Genomic DNA, 20,055 nt, shown 5'->3' on the forward strand with positions numbered 1-20,055 from the left:
GCAAGCCATGGAAAGTTGTGATCGACCTAACACCTGGGTCTCAGTCTAACCAGCAGGTCTCGGGGCTGTCGCCATCACTGCCCGGCCTCTTTCTGTGGCAGTTTTCAGCTGCGGCCCTTGCCGGACCTGTGGATGGAAACCTGTGGAGCAGGAGCTACACTTAGTGTGGCTGCAGGTCCCTGTGCTGCTGGCTTCTCTTTACTCGAATTCCGGTGGGGAAAAATCACAGAAGCAACAAGATTTTCAGCCACGGGCTGTGTTCTAGCAGCTCCATTGTTTAAGTGTGACTTCTGGTGACTAAGCAGCAAGAATTAAGTTGAGCCATCACCAACTTTGAGAGACAGACACTCTATAGGAGAAACCACTGTACTTGGTGGAAACAGTCTTGAGTCTTCTGACTTGGTTCTCACTATTGCCCTGTAACTGAGCAGGCAAGGGAGTTTCTTGTAATTGTCAGGGTCCTTAAATGCGGAATAAGTAGCAGTCACTTGAAGGATGGCCAAAGAGATCTCTTTAGCAGGATGTGTGCCGAGCATCCCTGAAGAAGAAAGAGCCAGGTAAACTAGGCTTCTGAGGCTCTGCGCAGGTCTTTGTCCGAGCCCTGAATCTGATGTGGAATGAGGAGTCTGACTGGCCTGCTGAAAGCCCATGCGAATGGGCAAGGTTGAGAAAGGAGCCTGCTGCTGCTGCCTTGTGCTCCCCCTGGCCATGCCCTCACGACAGTGCAGTGTACACCCCTCCTACGGCAGCTGAAAGAGTCTGGACTATAAAAAAAAAATCTTCTACAGCCTTGTGGGGGCGGGGCAGCTCAGCTGAGCTGCTCTTACTGCTTGCCCTTGCTCTGCTGGTGAGAACTCTGTGGTGTGTTATACCTCCAGGCTGCTGGTATTGCTTTGGGAGATTTGTGTGTCAGGGGTTGTCAGGGCCAGCTCTGCGCTCTCTTCCAGATTGTGTGCCCCCTTTCCGCCCTTAAAAATTGCTATGAGGGGAGGGGACACAGCAGACCCAGATCTTAAAGGAAGCACACAGGACCAGTGTGGTGTGAAGTGACACCCTGACTCTCACTGCTCTGGGCCTCCTTGGTGTTTCTTGGCCTAGAAGGTAAGAGAATCCCATGAGTTGGGTGCCTTTTACACACAGAGCCAGAGCTACCAGTCAGCCTCGGGTCAGGGTTCCTTCTCCAGGAATGAAAACAAACTGTCGAGAAATAGAGTCCAGAGAGGCATTTGTCTGCAGTCCTATGTGATGCTCAGATAAAAAGCTATAAAATTTTAAACATGTATTGGACAGCAGATTCTAGGATAAACAGCCTTATGTAAGATCCCTCTTAAGGGCTGATGAGTGGCTCAGCGGAGTCCAGGTGTCTGCCACCACACCAAAAGACTTGAATGCTAGAGAAATGTGGCTCTTAACACGTTGTCCTCTGCCCTCCACATGTGTGCCGTGATACACATGTGCGTATGCACAGATAAATGATACACATGCGCATATGCACAGATAAATGATACACATGCGCATATGCACAGATAAATGATACACATGCGCATATGCACAGATAAATGATACACATGCGCATATGCACAGATAAATGATACACATGCGCATATGCACAGATAAATGATACACATGCGCATATGCACAGATAAATGATACACATGCGCATATGCACAGATAAATGATACACATGCGCATATACACAGATAAATGATACACATGCGCATATACACAGATAAATGATACACATGCGCATATACACAGATAAATGATACACATGCGCATATACACAGATAAATGATACACATGCGCATATACACATAAATGATACACATGCGCATATACACAGATAAATGGTACACATGCGCATATACACAGATAAATGGTACACATGCGCATATGCACACATAAATGATACACATGCGCATATACACATAAATGATACACATGCGCATATACACATAAATGATACACATGCGCATATACACATAAATGATAGACATGCGCATATGCACAGATAAATGATACACATGCACATATACACAGATAAATGATACACATGCGCATATACACAGATAAATGATAATGTAATTTAGGGGCTAGAGAGCTAGATTGTGTTAGAACAGTTGCTGCTCTTGCAGAGGACCTGGGTTCATGTCCCAGCACCACAGCGAAGTCCCCTAAAGACCCCAGTTGGTTTATGTGGTTCACCTATGTCTGTTTTAATCATGAACTTCTAACGTACATACACTCAGGCAAAAACAGACATAAAAAGTGCAACAAATTTTAAAATTGAATTATAAAAATGTTTTTTGATCCCTTTTAAAATAATGAGTTCCCTATATTGCCTTAGCAAGTGTCTTAAGCTGGAAATCTGGTCTATGGAGAGAAGATCCGTGGTCTTCCTGCGTGTCTGCCTGCCCTACCAACCCCATAGCTCACTTCAGGCAACTCTTGTATGGGGCTGCACTGAGTGTTTTAGACAAGGGCAATACCTCGGTTTGCAGCATCTCCAGCACTTTTCTGTTTGTTTGTTTGCTTTATATAATAGAGAGAGGGAGATAAAGATGTAGATATATTTCGGAAAGCAAGGAAGTAGCATCTCACTGCCTTGTGTGGCCAGTGACCAGCGTGGCCCACACTGCAGTGGTCCCGCTCTGTCAACCAGAAAGATGCTGAGAAGGGGCCACTGACCGCACCAGTTCATCTCCTCACAACGTGGGAGGCTCTGTGACACGAGAGGACAAAGTGTGAGCTCTGTCTGGTGACAGGGCTGTCACCATCCCAGAGTGCAGGAGGCGGGAACATCAGGATGAGTTCCCAGCCAGCTTGGGCTATACAATGAGACCCAGTCTCAAACTACCAAAAAAAAAAAAATTAAAAAAAAATAGATGGGGGTGAATGAAACCAGGATGAAATAGGAGTAAGAGCTGGGTACAGTGTTAGCACCTTTTATCCCAGCACTTGGGAAGCAGAGGCAGTGGATGTCAGTGAGTTCCAGGACAGCCTGACCTACACAGTGAGACGCTGTCTTAAATCAAGGAGCAAGGAAGCAGGGTAGCAGTGTGTGCCCATCCCCGTGAGGTACCAGCTTATTCTTGATTGTTAGGCAGGTTGGTCAAGGCGTGGGCTTTGCAGTAAGCTGCATTCAGGCCCCAGAGCTGTAGCTAAACAGAGACACACACCGTTCGTTTACCCCAGCCATCAGTACAGCGTTATTTCAACTGTGCTGCCTGAGCTGAGGGCTGCCTGCGCTGAGGGCTGGGATTTATTTCTGGCCACTGCTAGCCTTGATGAAATGATCTCTACTCTGGGGCTTCATATCTGATTTTGTTTTCCTTGGAAACTGCAATGGTTGAGAGTCAGCATGGACTCGCAGATCAGAGTCCTCAGCTGGAAATCCGCACCCCACAATGGCTAGGGTTGGCCAGCACTCCAGACCCTTGGGGACAAGGGTGAAGGTCACAGAGCCTTAATTTCCTGGGAATTAAAATGAAGCTATAAATACTTTCTTCATGGAACTGTCAACAAGGTAAGATGAGGAAACATGGGACTGTGTTGCTTTCTGGGCTGTCTTGCCAGTGGTGGAATCCAGGACTTTGTGCCTGCATGCCTGCCTGGTTCCTGAGCCATAACCCAGCTGAGCGTGCCTGTTGGTTATTGTGGTTTCTGTTCATTGGAAGGCTCTTTCTTAGCTGACAGTTTATGTTGTCTCTTTAGCTCTGTATTCTTTGTTTTCATAAACTGAGGGAGAAAAAGGGGGGAAGCTCAGCCACTGGGTGGGTGGGTATTGTCTTCCTGCGTGTGACAACCCTTTTACTTGTGGTCTCAGAATTCCTGGTCTTTGGGTCAATGATTAGTTGGCATGTGTTTTGCCCCCAGGGTGTGGGATGAGGTAGGGATGGAGATGGAGTGGGGATGGGGTGAGACTAGAGATGGGGTGGCGATGGGGTGGAGGTGGAAATACTTGAAATTAAGGTTTTATTCCCGCCTCCCCACTTTCTGATACTTAGCATCTCAGGCTTTTCTGTATATGAGGTTCCCTCTCTCCCATTGTAGGACTCCAAATGTCTCTAGGTCTTTGCCAGCTGTCTCCTAAGGGGCAAAGTCCCTGTTAAGAAGCCCTGCTCTAAGACAGCAGTGGGTTCAGGAAAAGGCAGTTTTTAAAATCTCATGATGAATTGTCTAGCCTTTGATGACTAACAACCTAGAGTATGTGAACCGCAAAGATGGCTGTCGGTATTTAGGGGCCACCTGGAGCCCGGTCTGCCCACCCAAAGCTTCCAAGAATGAAGAGGTGGATTCCTGTGATAGAAGAGAAGACGACCTGCAGATGAAGGGGGCAGCACACTGGTACAGGATGAACCCGTGCTGTGGACACCGGGAAAATCGCTCTAAGCATCTGTTGGGCTTCCATGTGCAGCCTGTGGAGAAGGCTGCAGCTGCTCACAGCCCCTTCTCTGCATTGCTGGCTGTGTCAGAGAGCCTGGCTAGCCTCATCGGGGGCTCTGGGTCTCCCTGCCCCCAGCAGAGTTTAAATAGCGTGGTGAGGCAGAGACTGATCCTGCTAAACCCATGTGTGCCTCCTCAGTGCAGCCCTGGGCTTGAGACAATCCTCTGCACCAAGACCTTGGCACCCATGGCCTGCCCTGTCAGCTACCTCTGCAGAGTTAGTTGCTGGTGACCTAAACTGGGTACCAGGTGACGTGAGGCCTCATTGCCAAGACAACTACGGCACCATCCAGCACTGTCAGATGCATCATTGTGCCAGGAAACTCTTGAGACAGGTTTTCAGACTGAACATAAAACAGGAGAGTGATGGAGAATACTGAAGGACAGTAAGGGAGCTGGTATCCAGGGCAGTAATCAAGGTTGGGTGTGGTCTTTAATCAATAACCTGGGAGGCAGAAGCAGGCAGATTTGGAGTTCAGGGTCAGCCTGGTCTACACAGTGAGTTCAAAGCCAGCCTTCTGTACACCTCACAGAAAAGCTCTCTGAGGACAAGTTCACCATTGTCTTCCACCTGGCAACTCACAAGTACACAGTGTTCAGAGCAGGTGACGGATGAGAGACACACACTCCAGAATCTGAGCTCGGGATGGAGCCCATGGGCCACTCAGGTGGCTCCGATTGAGTGTCATCTGTCACAAGACCCAGGATGGTGCTTGTGAGCTGAAGCAGTTGACAGGCCACCCCCGCTCTGCATCTGCCTTAGAAAGGAACAGCGGTCACGTCATTCTTGAGCTGTGTCCTGTGCTCTCCCTCCTTGTGCTTGGTTTGTAACAGTGCCTTTGCACACACAGTCAGGGGAGTGTTGCTCAGTGTTCCTTTCGTAGTTTTCTTTCTTGTTTCGGTGTTAACAGAAGTTGTCCATGAAAACCCAGCAACACTGTTTGTCTCCTGTTTTTCTGTTGTTTTAAGCTGATGTAGAATAACAAAAGTAGAGATTTACTTTTCTCCCATGTAATGTGCGCGCATACACATTACAGTTTACATATTTAAAGTGTATAAGCCTGTGGTTTTCTAGCCCCAGAAGGACCCTGGTTCCCAATAGCTCCTCAGCCAGCATTGCTCGGACGTCTGTCCCGTCTGTCCCTTTAGGTTTGCTTAGCCTGGACGCTTGCATGTGTAGACTCTGATCTGTGTCATGTGATACCTTGTGACTGACTTTCTTCACGTGGCAGAGGCTTCCAGGCTCTTTGTTGCTTGCAGTTCATATCAGTACTTTCCCCGTGCTATGGATTAAATCCTGCCACTGAGCTACCCTCAGCTCTTTGTCCTTGTCTTTTCCTACTAAGATGCTAGAGATTAAACCCAGGGCTACCTGCATGTAGGCCAGTACTCTGCCACCAAGTTTTGGCTCCAGCTCTTCTTCATTCTTTTTATTGCCGAATATTTTTGATGTTATGAATAATGCCCCATTTGGTCAGCCCCCAGCAGCTGTCATGGACAATGAGTGTTTGTGTAAAGGTTCCTTGGGTCGCTCGGATGGCCGCCCAGAAGCGCTAACTCTGATGGACTATTATGAGGACCTGCCTGACTTTCTCAGAGTGGGAGAACAGTTTTATGTCCTACCAGCAACGTTTGAAGGCTGTAGTTTTTCTGTGTCTTTGTCAACACGCATTACTGTCTCTTTTTCATCTTAGCTATCTGGGTCTACATGCATGGTTGTGGTTTTTACTTGCCTTTCCCTATTTGCTGATGGTTGGGTTTGTCTTTGTCTATTTACAGGACATTGGTGTAGTACTTTGGCTTGGAGCAATTCTCTATACTCCCAAAGTCCCTTATCAGATGGAATCTGCATAAGTGTCTCTCATTCAGGCCTCTGGTCCCCACCTCACACCTGCAGTGTTTGTTAGTTAGGAACAAGGCAAGTTCTCCTCAGTTCACTTACTCAAGGGCACAGACCTGTGATAGACTTTTTTGGGACTCAGTCCAATCCAAAGAAATTTCCACTGTGAAAGACACTCAGCTCCTGTAATTTCTGTGGCCCATGCCTCCTTCCTGTTTCAGCCACAGCAAAATCCAAAGAGAACTGAAGCCCGAGAGAGAGAGACTGAGCTACTTGGCAAGATGACCAGTGTAGGCATTCCCCCGAGTCTTTAACATGGAGTCTTTTCTTTTAGAAGTCTTTCTAGTTCCTTCGGAGAATATTGGAAGTAATGACCATTAAGAAGGGAGGGCACAGATGTGGCTGTTAAGTGGGGTCGGGACACCCCCTTTTCTAGCTGGTTCTCCTCCATATCTCAGGTATCTGCTGTGCTCATGTCTCTGCCCCTTCCATACCTCTCAGTCTTCCACGAATTCCCTTTAGGCCACAGTGTCCTGGCTTTCCCGGTCTTTGCCATGGCTGGAGGGTGCAGGAGTCAGACTCATTCTGTGTGCTGCTCCACTCTTTCCTGGATCTCCTGTCCGGACTAATTCCAGAAGCTTGTGTGCTCGGGGTAAGAGTGGAAACTCCTTCAAGAATGCCTCTGGGGACTTAGCGAGACCTCGGGTCATTGCTGCGCCTACTTGGTCACTGTTCCTACCAGCAGCAAAAGCCCTCTTTTCAGCTGAGACCAGGCACTGTGTGTTGAAGAGAAAGGACTGGTGCTCTTACTTCTGACCTCAGAACAAAGGAGTCACTGCTCAGCGGGAATCTAGGAAGAGAAGGTGATGACTGTCTGAATCCAGTGCAAGCCCCACACAGCGCCTACGTTCTCCTGACCGGCACCAAACCCATAATGGCATTAAAGTCACGTAAATGAAATCCCCTGCTTATGGGGGAGCAGGAAAGAGGGGGTTCTGCCTCGATCACAGGAGTTGGCTCACACACGAGGCTGCTGCGTTCTGTTGTACTAATGTTAGTCCTCTCTGTCCATGCTAGTGTGGTTGCTGCAGCAACTGAGTTACCGCTCAGTGTGCTACCCCAGACATCTGCCAGTGTATGTGTTCTTGTGCATGGATATGGGTCAGCTTCAGGTGTGGTTCCTCGGGAGTCGTCTGTTGTCTCTCGCCAGCCAGCGAGTCCCTGTCTCTGTCTTCTTGGTTGCTGGAATGACAGGCTCACCATTCCTTCCTTGTATTTGCAAAGCAAGAACTTTACAGAGCCATCTTCCTAGCCTCTGTGTCTTTCTTCATACCAGGTCTAGTGTTTACTATCCTTTCTGTACAGCAGCAGCTGAAGTAAGGTCTTTTATTAGACGAATAATGTTCATTTTATAGTCCTTTGGGAGCGGGGATCAGTGAGAGGAAAGAAGAGCAACAGAATAAAAGGTGCTGATAGTTTGGTGCACACCACAGCCTACAGGTCTCTGGTCTCAGAAGAGAGAGGAGGTCAGTGTGCACCATTGCACGGGAAACAGTTCTTAGCTGGCAGTGCCATCAGCCCGTAGCTGCCCTGCAAAGGCTGCCCCTCTCACCAGCAGCGAACCTTCTTTAAAGCCAAGTAAATCTAATTTAAGGACACAAATTGAAAAAGCAGGATTGTTTATTACAGTGTAGACTTATTAACTTAAAAAAGCCCCAAGCCTTCGTCTCTCTGTTTACAGATATAAAATGAAACTCCAGATGAGGTTTAATGGGCTTCCCAGATCATGTTCCATGGACAGATTTTTTTCCCTTTAAGCAGTAAATTTCAAAATCAAAAGGACTGAGAAAAAAAGGGGCTTCCTGTCATAAATAGGATGGGTGGTATTCTTCAAAGCATTTTATAGCTTCCAACTGTGCATTATAATTTCAAAGTCAATGAAAGCATTCTCTGCTTGCCGAAGTACTGTCCATTCAGAAGCACGCCTCAAGCAGGCACTGCGTGGAGGCCAGTGGGGTGGGGGTGGCCGTATGGCTCCAGGCTCCTGACTTTCTAAGCGTCGTACAAAGGTGATGTAAGGATTTAAATTGCTGTAACTGTCAGTAAACATAGCAGGAGGGATGCCGGCGGCGTTGCCATTGGTTGCTTCCAGGAGAGATCACTGGATTTGGGGCTCCCTGGGGGGGGGGCAGGGCAGGGTCCACGTGCTGGACCTGAAACATACTTCAAGAATAGAAGCAATCTTCTAGGGGGCGCTGCTTTAAGACTGCAGATGTCTGAAGAGCAGGTTTTCTCTGTGTTATTTCCAAATGAAGAGACTTTCCGCCCAGAGGGACCATTTGGTTCACAGGAACCTTGTTCATAGGACAGAATTGCCACACAGCTAGGGCTGATGTGAGACCAGGTGAGTGTAAAACTGCTTTGAAAAGGTCCTGGTAATTCAGAGCCAGAGGGTGCTGTGAGCATCATCTCCCAGGGCTGCTTCTCTTCCATCCAGTGGTCACTCACAGCCAGAGCTGGTTGGTCTGGAGCTGTGTGGTCTCACCTCTCTTTTCTGCCCTGGAGCCCACCCTGTTCATAATAGCCATCACTGTCACTATATGCTGGGATGAGGACAGCCCCCCCACCTCCACCCCTGTAGATCGTACCCTGTCACTCGGGCACCCGTTCCCCTTTGCTACCTTCTCCCAAAGTCTCACGGATTCAAGAATCAACTTTTGTAGTGGAGAGAAGGCCGTAGTACTGAGCTGACACATTTGCTAGATAGGGGTCACCTGCAGTGTCTAGAGTCTCCTAGGCGTGGTCCCCACCTCCCTGAAGTCCGACTCTTTTCTGATCTTCACTTTAGGGAGGTAGATTTGCCCAATTCCCCACAAAACAGCAGGCCACAAATTTATTTAGTATGTTATCAGCTAGCTTTAAAACTATAATAAGAAACTCAGTGTGTTGCATGTAATGAGGGAACTGTTGAAAAGTAACGCTTGTCTGTGTGTGCACACGTTTGCACATGCATAAGTGTGCCTGCTGGAACCCTTCTGTACTGCCCCTCTCCCATACCTACATAGTTAGCTGCCTCTACTGTGTTTGGACTAGATGAACCATGGACCCGAACTAAGGCCTATAGATGCCTTTTAGTGGGTCCCAGTCTCTCAGACTTGTTGCCACAGTCCACCCTGGCTGCCCACTATAAGACGTTATCCGACAGGTTTAGTTGTCTGGCCTCAGATGCAGTTCTGATAGGAAGGCTATTTGAGACCTATCCTCCATGTACCCATCCTCCTTCTGCACCCAACCCAAAAGAGCGTATGAAGTATTGTGTACCCCAGGACCCTGTGTTGGTGCAGAGTTTTGGAGTCTGTTCCAGTGGCGTGGGTCTCACCTCTTGCGTTCTGAGCAGTACATCCTGGAAATAACTTTTTTGGAGGGTGGCATTTATTTGTTTGGTTTTGAGATGAAGTCCTGCTGTGTAGCCCTGGCTGGCCTGGAACACTGTGTAGTGGCCCTGGCTGGCCTCAAACTTGCAGAGATGTGCCTGCCTCTTCCTTGTGAGTACAGGAACTAAAGGCGTGCACCACACCCCACGAAAGTTATTTGTTGTCCTGAAGTGTGCACACCGATGTGTCGCACAAGAATCAACCTGATAACAGCTGGGAAGACTCCAGTGACCCAGCCTTTCTGTCCTGTCATTTGTGTGCTAGGCCTTGTGCTTCACCGCCTGTCCGGTGGGGCAGTGAAGGGCCGGCCAGGCTATAGCTATGCCCCCGTCTCTACACCCCACTCGGGATTGCCTGCTGCCTGTATTTTCAGCTCAGAAGGGGAGAGAGAACATGTTCTTGGTAGTCGTGTATTATCCAGCCAGACGCAGGAGCCACTCAACTGCACTCCCAGGAACAACTCCGAATCGGCCCGCCCACCTCACAGGCTGCCACCTCTCCTATAGCCTCTTCCATCTAGGTCTGGCCCGACCGTGTGGATGCTGTTTCAGACTTAGGTGTTTGCTAACTCCATACTTGCCAGGGGTTCCTAGCAAAACCTTAGGAGCGCCCTGAATTTTAGTCACCAACGTTAGGTATTTCATTTTAGACAAGCCTCTCTGCCAACACAAATAATTCCAGACCGAACCAGACCAAATAAAAGATGCCCCGGGAAGGCATGGGGAGGGGAAGAGAGCAAGGGAGACCATGTGTTCTTCTCTGGGGGCAGTTTAAGTAGCCTGTGGGAGGGGTCTCAACCCTCCCTGGGGAGAAGGGTCACCATTTGGTGGGCTTTCTTGAAGGTGGAGTTTGGACTAAGGTAACTCCCAGGGGAGGGGGCGTATGCCAAGACTGGGGTGAAGCCCCCAGCCAAACAATCCAGACTTTTTGTATAAAGGGGTGTTAGGGAGCTGAGGTGATGCATTCAACCAAACAACTATTTAAATCATTAAATTTTTAACTCCACCAACAGTTGAAGTATAGTAAAGCATAACTGGTTAAAGTGTAGTTTCCCAAGCGTGGTGGCTCACACCTGTAACCCCAGAACTTGGGAGGCAACTTTGAGCTACATTGGAAATTCTAGATCAACCTGGGCTACAGATCAAACAAATGTCTCAGAAAACCAAAGGAAAGTCAAGGGTGCAGTTAGATCATTTGAATACACATAAACACAAGAAATGCTAAGACAAAAAGAACAGAATCGAAAAACCATAGAAGGGGAAAAAATCAATAAAATCAACTATAACCATTCAAAACTGCAAGCAGACTACCATGCAAGAGTCAGAATGACTCTGACTGGAAGACTTTGTTTAGTCGGAGCTGCCTCCCCGACACTGAAAACAGAGACGGACTAGGTGGGGACAGCCAGTGACAGGAAAAGATAAAGGTTTGCTACACAGACTGGGAAAGATGGAGGCCACCTTCACAAGGTTCCTCCCTGGGGCCCTTGTCCTCTGGCACTGATGCTCAGCACACACCTTGTGAGCCCAGCAGTGACTGTTGGCGGGAGTGAACAGTGGAGGCCTCTTTAACGGTGTCTTTGAGAGCACAGACGTGCCTGTTGTTGAGCAGAGCAGTGCCCACACACACCTGGGTTTCCATGGCTCCGTGGGCTGTCTTCTGTCTCCGCTATTGCAGGCACCATCCCTCTGGGGGCATTCAGTTCAGTTCTGGTCTGGCGGGACACTCAGTAGCTGTTGCTCAGGACCGGGAAGTCTTTCTTGACTCATGAAAACAAGTCCAGACAGTCTAGTGCTCTGATTTTGTTGTTATTGTTGTTGTTAAGTTAGGGCACGCTCTGCTGCTGTTAGGTTGGGTAAGAAAACCCAGAACAGAGGCAGCACCTGCACAGAAATTTTAGGAAGAGTCCTAGCATGGAGGGGCAACTTCTGGGTTCTGGTAATGGCCTTAGTTTTTCCTCCCGTCCCCCACACCCACCCACACGCTGGACTTTACCTAGTGCCTCCTGGAGTCTGGGTGCCAGTCATTGTCATGGATGTATGCAGTGTGCCCCCGAAGGTTGGCCATCCCACAGCAACCCACCAGTTAGTTACTTAACAGTGAGGAATGTGCAGATGAACCAAGCTGCTCCTGAGAGCTGTGGCTGACTGCTGGAGCCTTGTCTCCCTGCTGGCCTCCGCCTCTGACAGGCACTGAGGTCTGTGATCTGGAAGACACAGGTGTGCACAGGCGTCATCTTGTCCTGGGAGGGGACTCATTGTGATGTGGGTGCTCGCAAGTTTGGAGGAGAAAACTAAGATGTTCTTTGTTGCCCAAAGAACTGGATAGAAAGAAAACTGAAAGCCCTTGCGTGAGTGGAGACTGGGGTGGGCGGGGTGGGGCGGTTCTCAGCCATGCAGCATCTCTCTGGTGTCTTTTAAACATCCTGTCTTTGAAATACTGAAGTTCATGTAGCCCTTACTGATGAAAAGACTGTTTTGTCCTGCTCTGTGCGGGGTGGGGGAGACGGTCTGTCCTTCCTGGATGCCGTGTGAGCCTTCAGGGTTCAGAAGCTTGGCTCTCTTATTCGTCACGACAATAAACCATTTCTGACTGTAAGCGGAGTGGAAACGCTGACTTCATGCTGTGAAAGAACCTCTGTGGCGTGGCCTTCTGAACCGTCACATATCCAGCCAGGCTGCAGCCTCCTGCCCCCACCCATGGGGCCTCGTTCTAATAGGAAATGGGCCCTGCTGTATGTTGTTACTTCTCTGTGTGTAACTAAGATGTGTCTCAGTGGGTAGGGAGTACTCGCCGCTGAGCCCTGGGTTTTATCCCCAGCGCTGCATAAATTAGAATGGTTGCTTACACTTGTAATCCTGTCACCTGGAAAGTGGAGGCAGGAAGTGAAGTTCAAGGTCATAGATCATCCCCCCCCCCCCCCCCCCCCCCCCCCCCCCCCCCCCCCCCCCCCCCCCCCCCCCCCCCCCCCCCCCGTGCATCAAAGTTGAGGTCAGCTTGGGCTACTTGAGATCCTGTCTCAAAGCGGTGGGGATGAGCTACTTGGTGGGTCCTTTTTTGTCTGTGTTCTTGTTTCCCCTACCCTCACAACTGATCCTGTACACAGACCCCAGCTAATAGACTCCCCACCCCCATCTGCCAACCATGACCAGAGACACCCTCACTACATACATGCACTGTAGCCTGCCCATCTGTCTGTCAGCGGTATAGAACCTCCCCTTCCTCTGAGGAACCCCTCTCTACTCATCTTTCTTCAGGGCTCCCACCATGCTGCTGCCATTAGTAACACTTAATCCCTTACCCAAATAGTAGTGAGCCTCAGTCCTGACCCTGTCCAAAGCCTCCTTTCACACTGTACAGTTTCAGACTGACGGAAGCCACAGTGGCAGGCCTGTAAGTCAGCCAGGTTCCCACAGGATACATCGGACCTGAGAGACCAGAGTGTCCACTGTTCCGAGTTGGTACAGGTCTCTTGCTGCCCTGCAGTTGAGAAGTGATTCTTTCCCTGGCCTGAGCGACTGGCAGAGCGGTAGGTCCCTAAGCCAGTGACTGTCATACCAGGTCTCCTGGCTTTTGCTCAGTTTCAAAACTCACCAACAAAGGCTTTCTACTGCTGGGGTGGATGTGGTTAGATCACTGGAAATGACCTTAAGTTGAGAGGAAAAGCAGAGGTTCAGACAGCCCCAGGGTCTTGCCAACCCCAAGGCTCTGCACATTTGCTTCTAGGGTCAGCTCTGGACCAGATGTCCATGTCCTGGTGGTGCCCCTGGCGGGATTGTGGGAGAGCTAATTCTTCATGGCTTCCTAGCAGCTCCCCAACACTCCCACCCCCATGCGTTGTTAATTTCTGGAAATCTATTTATACGGGTTAGGGGAAGACTCTAGACTGGAATTCACAGAGTGATGTGATTTACAGAGGCCGAGCCAAAATGCTGGCGTTGCGTCCATTTATTGCTGCTGCTAAGGGATCACTGCAGAGCGGTTCCCGACAAGGGCGACTGGAGGCCGATACTGACGTAGTGATGTAGCATACCCTGATTGGCTGACTGCTCACTTGGGTGTAGCTCAGGCAGCTTGCAAATAACAGTTGTCGCTTTGGAGTCTGAGAGCCAAACATGCAGAAGCTCCTGGTTTAAAGTGGTGGTGGGGGTGGTGATGGTGGTGATAACGTGGCAAGATGCCACATGGCAAGATGGCAAGATGGCCCTGCATGGCCCTCGTCCCTGGCGGTTTTACTGCTGTCTCACAGGCAGTGGGTGCCTATTGAATTTGTAAGAGGTAGGGCAGAGGGTCCTGGCAAGTTCCTACTGGCAACCCTCATGACAGTCTTTGAAAAGAGCATGCATTTCTACTAGGTGTGCACGGTGCGTATGGGAGCCGCCAGCTTGAGCGTCTCTAAACCTCAGCAGAGGTACCCTGATGCTGTATGCATTTGGAGTTGGCATCTTCCTACATACTGTGTTTTCATTGTTAAAGCTGGCAGCACCGTGAGTGTAGACCTGGTACGTGACTCCTGTTTGCACTTGCCCATTAACTTCGCACAGTTGTGTGCGCTGCCATGAAGCTGTTGTCTGAACTCGTGCACTTTCCACTCATGGGGACTGGCGGTCCTTGTGCTTAGGAGTGCCAGCCCTCTCCTTTAGGAAGACATGAAGTGCAGATGTCCAGGCAGCCACACTGTAGAAGTCCTCGGGCATCAGTGAAATTGCAGTTCAGAGACCATTTATCCCGAGGCCCTCTTAGGCAAGGAACATTGCTCACCTGATTTCCTATCTTCCTTCCTAAGGTTCGCCATCGGTGGTGTGAACTGGTCATCAAGCACAAGTACACAAGAGCGTACGAGCAGGTGACAAGGTTCCTGCAGGAGGATCAGGTGAGTGTGGCTTCCAGGAGCTGGAAATCGGCTGCCTTCACTAGTCCTGGGTTCTCACATCGCTGAGAGAATACCTGATGTTAGCGTGGGATGGCTCACTGGCAGTCATGAGTGATCTCCCCTCTGTCCTTTGGTAGATAGTGTTGTGCCACAGCCGCTCCCGCCCTCTGTCCCTGCTCTGGATGGAGTGCGGTGTTAGGTTAGACTTGCTCTCAAACTTCAGTCCAAGGCCACGGGTCCATCCAGTTTATAGAGTCCGATTACAGTAATAGCATGTGTGCAAGTCATCTGTGGGAAGCCAAGCCAGGCCCAGCCTCCCCAGGAAACAATCTCCTGCCTTGAATGCCAGGGGTGTGTGTGTGTGTGTGTGTGTGTGTGTGTGTGTGTGTGTGTACTGTCCATAACCTCATCTGCCACCTCTTTGATCTGTAGCACATTTTGGGGTCACCACTCAGGGCACCTCCTCTGACATTTTGTACCTCATGACGTGTCCCCACATGGCGTCCCCCATGTACCACATATTCTCTGCCAACCCCAGCCTGCACCTCTGGCCAGCCTACTGCAAACTGTGGGCTGGTGGGTTGGACAGTAGGTGTGGGGTGGACAAAAGGACTTTTGACAGGGTCTGAGGATGGGGCAGTCAGCAAAGTTGTTCTATAAAGAAAGGGATGTGATTTTCTTACAATGGAAATGTCTCATTTTCACAGTGATTGAGGTGTTTGGGGGGGTGGGGTGGGCTGGAGGATGGCCCAGCAGTGAAGAGCACTGGCTGCTCTTCCAAAGGACCCAGGTTCAATTCCCTGCACCCACATGGCAGTTCACAGCTCTCTGTAACTCCGGTTCCAGGGGATCTGGCATCCCCACACAATCACACCCACACACGATCCTGGAGCGGCTCAGCGGATGAGAGCCATGCTGTCCACCACACAGGGACTGCCATGCCTCAGTCTAGCAGGAAGCACTCTGGAAGCCACTCCTGTCTTTATCTTACGCCGCCTTTGAAGTCCTTTGAATGTGGAGCAGAATGTAGCCCCTGGGAAGCTCCCCAGAAGAAGAAAGCAGGCAGAACTCTGGGCCTTGTAGAACATAATTGACTGTTTTTAATGTTGGCAAAGCGCAAATCCAAGCCTTTGTAGCATGGCTTTCAAAGCAGAAGAGCGAGTGTCTGATGTTTGGGGACCTGGTAGTGAGAAGTGGCCTGGCTGGGCCAAACTGGCAACATCTGCCCTTGCGCTGCTCAGGGCCCTGTGGTCCCTGTGGCCTGGGAGGTGATGAGCTTGGTGAGCAAGTTCATGCCGGCTGTCCTTCCGGATGCATTGCCCTCACAGATACAGGGTTTTCCATAGTGACCATTTGTGGAGCTCTGTCTCTGCCCAGAGTGTTCCTGAACTCAGTATCAGAGTGACAGAGTCAATAAAATTTCATGTTTTTATTTTTGTTTTTTTGGTGGTGGTGTGTGTGTTTTGGGGGGTGTTAAGATAGGGTGTCATCATGTTACACTGACTGACTTAGAACTCCTTCATAGACTAGGCTGGCCTTGAACTCACAGAGCTCTGCCTACTCTGCTTCCCAGTACTGGGTTAAAGACCTGTGCTACCGTAGAGTTTTGAGGAGGACAAAGGGGGGAGAGAGAGTAGAAACTGCAGACTGCGGTTGATCAGCTGATGCAGTTTCTCTGTCTCTCATTTGTGTTTTTAGACCAGCTTGTACAGAGCGAGTACAAACGTGCTCAGCCTCCTTACCCTTTTCCGTTCTTTTCTGTGTCCATGCCCTGCAGGCCATGGGCGTATACCTCTATGGGGAGCTGATGGTGGGCGAGGACGCCAGGCAGCAGCAGCTTGCCCACAGGTGCTTTGAGCTGGTGAAGGAACACATGGACAGAGCCTCAGCCCAGGTGGTGTCTGAAATGCTGTTTTAAAGAGGTAATTCTCTCTTTCCTTTCCTCTCCCAACCATCCTAGTCAGTTTGTAAGCACGTGATGAGCCAAGACCACCACAGCACCAGAAATCCTAGTAAGGGCTGCCAGTGGGTCTTGGGACAGGAAGGCTCAGGATCCCTGGAGCCACCTCATTTACCTCCTGGAATTATGTATGCACCGGTGTGAAACAGAGCGCCCTCCTGAAAGCGTAAGGGCCCCTCCGGTACTACTTTCTCCACCTTGGGTCTTGCACGGATCTGTAGACATTCAGGGTCAAGGCCAGCACAGGGTTCTATACCACACTACTCTGCTCCAAGCTTCTGCTTGCAGGCATCTCCTAGGCTTAGTAAACCTGAGACTCCTTTGCCTCTGTCCTCCTGTGAAGTAGGAAGCAAGAGTATTCCTGCCCGCCCCCCAGCTCAGTGACATTTGTGTGAGGTGGGCAGCAGGTGTCCCCCCACCCCATGACTTGTGTTTCCATCTCCTGCTGGCGCAGGCTTTGCTCCAGCTCCTGAGGTCTTGGCTGTGTGACATACCTCCTCCGTAGCCACAAAGCACGGTGTTCTGTGGGCAGAAGTGTGGGTCTGTATGTGTCTCTCACAGCCATGCTACCATCTTCTCCAAGTTTCCTCATGGCGGTACATGATGTAATGTCTACTTTGGTGTGTTTTTTAAATTTTGCATCAGATCTCAATCATTGTTTGTGTTACTTGTTCTCTGTGATTTCTAAGTAATGAATATTTAGAATTGTGGTGCTAGTCTTAACCCATTGTTGGATATTTCATTTACATTCTCCCATTTTGCTTTTACAAAGTCCACTTCTGTGTAGTATGTTTGAGTATTCTGCTTGTCTGAATGGACTATAAGTATGAAGGGGAAACAGTTTCCTGAAGCACGACCATGTTCTTGCAGAAGTGGGGGGGCATCATAGTCAGGCTTGGAGATAGTGGGGTGCAGTGAGTAACTGTGCAGCCCCCTGAGCCAGCGCACCAATGATGGATTGAGCTGTTTCCCTGGAAACCTTTACCCACAGGAAGAGTTGTGCATATGGTGGTGTGAAAATCACTGTGAGGCCCCTGTCCTGCTCCACATTCTCTTGGCCTCAGTCACACAGTGGTTCTCGTGTCTCTTCCTTGTGATTTTTTTCTGGGCCCCCAAGCAGGCAAAGGAGTTATCACCAATCGTCAGCTCCCCTGTGAACTCTCTGCTGTCCCCCAGTCCCTCCAGTTGAATGCTTGGTCATAGCGCTGGAGACTGAGGATGGGCAAGAGCTGTCCCTGCAAACCACACCTGTCAGAGCAACGCTTGCTCACCTGGAAGCCGTTCAGAGTCTGCAGCCTGGGAGCAGGCTGTGTCCCCAGAGTTTAAGGCTCCTTGCTCAGAGTGAGGGTGGTCACACAGCTGATAAGATGCGTCCTTTGTTGCCTGTTCCCCTAGCAGGCTGAACAGCGGCAGCTGCGCTAGCGCATGGGGCTCCGAGGCAGTGAGGAGGACGTCCGCCCAGTGTCGTGGATGGGAGTGGTAGGGCACGGCGCTGCCCTCAGCTGCTCTGGCTGCTTGGGTTCCTGGCATGCTGATTTGTGACTTGAGATTAAAATCACATTGCCAGGGATTACCACGCAACCATGACCTTGGCTGCTTCTGCAGAACCGTGGCTACTTTCTCTCTGCAGTTCGGAGACCAGAGGCCCCTTGTGGCTCTTTGGAAACAAAAGAAGCCAACAACCTCGAAGACCTCGGCAGCCCTTTAATTGTGGCCGGCGATGACCTCTCTAACAAGGTGCAGAGCTTAGCTGATTGGTGAACAGTGATTGGTTTCCGCTTTGTTCACAGTGGCTAAGTTCTGCACCTGAAGAGAAGGTGAGATGGGGACACTTAAGGTGCAGCCGAGAGAGGCCACACTGGTGGTCAGCTTGTGTGGACCCAGATTCCAGAGGAGAGACCAGCCTGACCCAAGGGTGCTGTCAAGAGCAAAAGCAGTGTGTTGACCGCCCTTAAGTGTGTCTACAGAAAACAGATCCACTGAGTAGCTCACTGTAATGTCACATACCTTAGCAGTCATGGAAAACTAAACCCGGGTGCATCACAAAGTTGAATCAAACGTGTCTCAGCCAGTGCCACGCGTGAGGGAGGGCTCTGTTGTTCTGCTGGACATGGTGAACTCTGTCTTGTATTTGCAGTCCAGGTCTCCATGTGTCCACAGCCGCTGGCAGGAAGATGCTGAGGCCCAGCAGGAGGCACTGCCCCGCCGTCATTGGACCCGCCCTCCGGTGCCTACTGAGCTGATATCAGTTCATTTCACACACTGGCTCAGTTCAGCAGGAACAGGAGTCGAGCCCTTGAGCAGGTGCCTGAGGCAGGCCTCCCTCAGAGAAGAAGAAGAAGGGCCTGAGTCCCAGACCCGGAGAGCAGTGGTATCCCTCTGTATGTGCTCCTGGGGTGGGGATCCAAGGAGCGCAGAACTGGTTCTGGGAAGCCAAGCGTTTGTCCTGTGGTTGAGGCTCCCTGCCACCGACTGAGTTGAGCCCTCTGAAGCAGTGAGAATACATCATGGTCGGAGGGGCTCTTTCTGTAGCCACCTTGTCACGTTGCTCCCTGGGCTCCACAGCCCTGTGTGGCCCATGGTGTGGCTGTGCACCCTAGGTCTAGGATTGTGAAGTGTGGCTCCACTCATGTCCCGGTCCTCCCACGAAAGCTCCCTCTCAAGTGGAGGGCATAGGTGGGGGGAACTCCTGTCAGGAATGACCGAGGTGACTGGATAATAAAGTTTATTGCTGTTTTCTTCGCAGGACAGATCACAGTGAGACTCTCTTTCCTATGCCTCCTCCTAGCCCCCGTGGGGCCAGGACTGCACTGACCCTGGACATCAAAGGGAGGATCATGTGGCTGCTAAAGCCATCAGCCGACAGCAGCGGTCACTCACTTGCATCTTGGGCTCCCGTGGCATGTATAAAAGGCACATATAAAGCCTCATAAACTGTTGCACCTGGCTGCTGCCTTTGTTCCCGGGCCTGGAAAGACTGAGCTGTGACTTGAAGTTGTTCAGAGAGTGAAGATCCTTCCCTAGGCAGATGGAGAACCCCGGCTGCTTGCTGCCATGGTCTGAGATGACAGCTTCACGTGACACCTTCTGTGGCTAGTCCCCAGGGATTCCACAGAGTCCTTTTGATGTGTTCACTCAATAGAACCTTTCTGTTTTTGGAGAATACAGGAAAGCCTAAGATGTCTTAATAAAGTATCGGATTTGCTGGTATTCCTGTTTGCTTCTGAATTTGATGCAACTTAAAACCAGGAGCGAGCATGTGTCAGGATAGGCACTTCCCACATATTCTAACCCTTTCCTGCCTCCAGAGCTTTGGGGAGGCCTCCAGGTGCTGTTAATTCTGAGAAAGCTGAAAGTAAAAGGAATTAATGTGGTATGGGACTCAACTCTTCCAAAATGTGCGTCTCGGGCAGTCTGGCACTATGGGAGTCGCCGGTGAGACCATATTTTCTTTCCTTTGAATATTAACATATCGAACAAGCTCTTAGAAGTTTCCAGTTCC

General features: G+C 50.2%; 1 protein-coding gene across 10 annotated transcripts in view; it reads left to right on the plus strand.

Moving 5' to 3' along the window:
- Aopep (aminopeptidase O (putative)) overlaps positions 1 to 19,763 on the plus strand; it is a 257,197-nt gene extending 237,434 nt beyond the window's left edge. For 5 of the 10 annotated variants that reach the window (XM_050143423.1, XM_050143424.1, XM_050143421.1 and 2 more), the window contains 3 exons: positions 14,507 to 14,593; positions 16,371 to 16,515; positions 19,300 to 19,763. In XM_050143423.1, the coding sequence (XP_049999380.1) occupies positions 14,507 to 14,593; positions 16,371 to 16,511 (228 nt within the window). In that variant the 3' untranslated portion in view covers positions 16,512 to 16,515; positions 19,300 to 19,763. Of the gene's footprint in view, positions 1 to 14,506; positions 14,594 to 16,370; positions 16,516 to 18,690; positions 18,858 to 19,299 lie in introns of those variants that run through there. The other 5 variants (XR_007591935.1, XR_007591939.1, XR_007591942.1 and 2 more) reach the window with 3 other exon arrangements.
- Positions 19,764 to 20,055: the final 292 nt, after the last annotated feature.

This window comes from Alexandromys fortis, unplaced genomic scaffold (assembly GCF_014885135.2).
Source record: "Alexandromys fortis isolate MF-2015 unplaced genomic scaffold, M_Fortis_MF-2015_v1.1 scaffold_1, whole genome shotgun sequence".
NCBI lineage: Eukaryota > Metazoa > Chordata > Mammalia > Rodentia > Cricetidae > Alexandromys > Alexandromys fortis.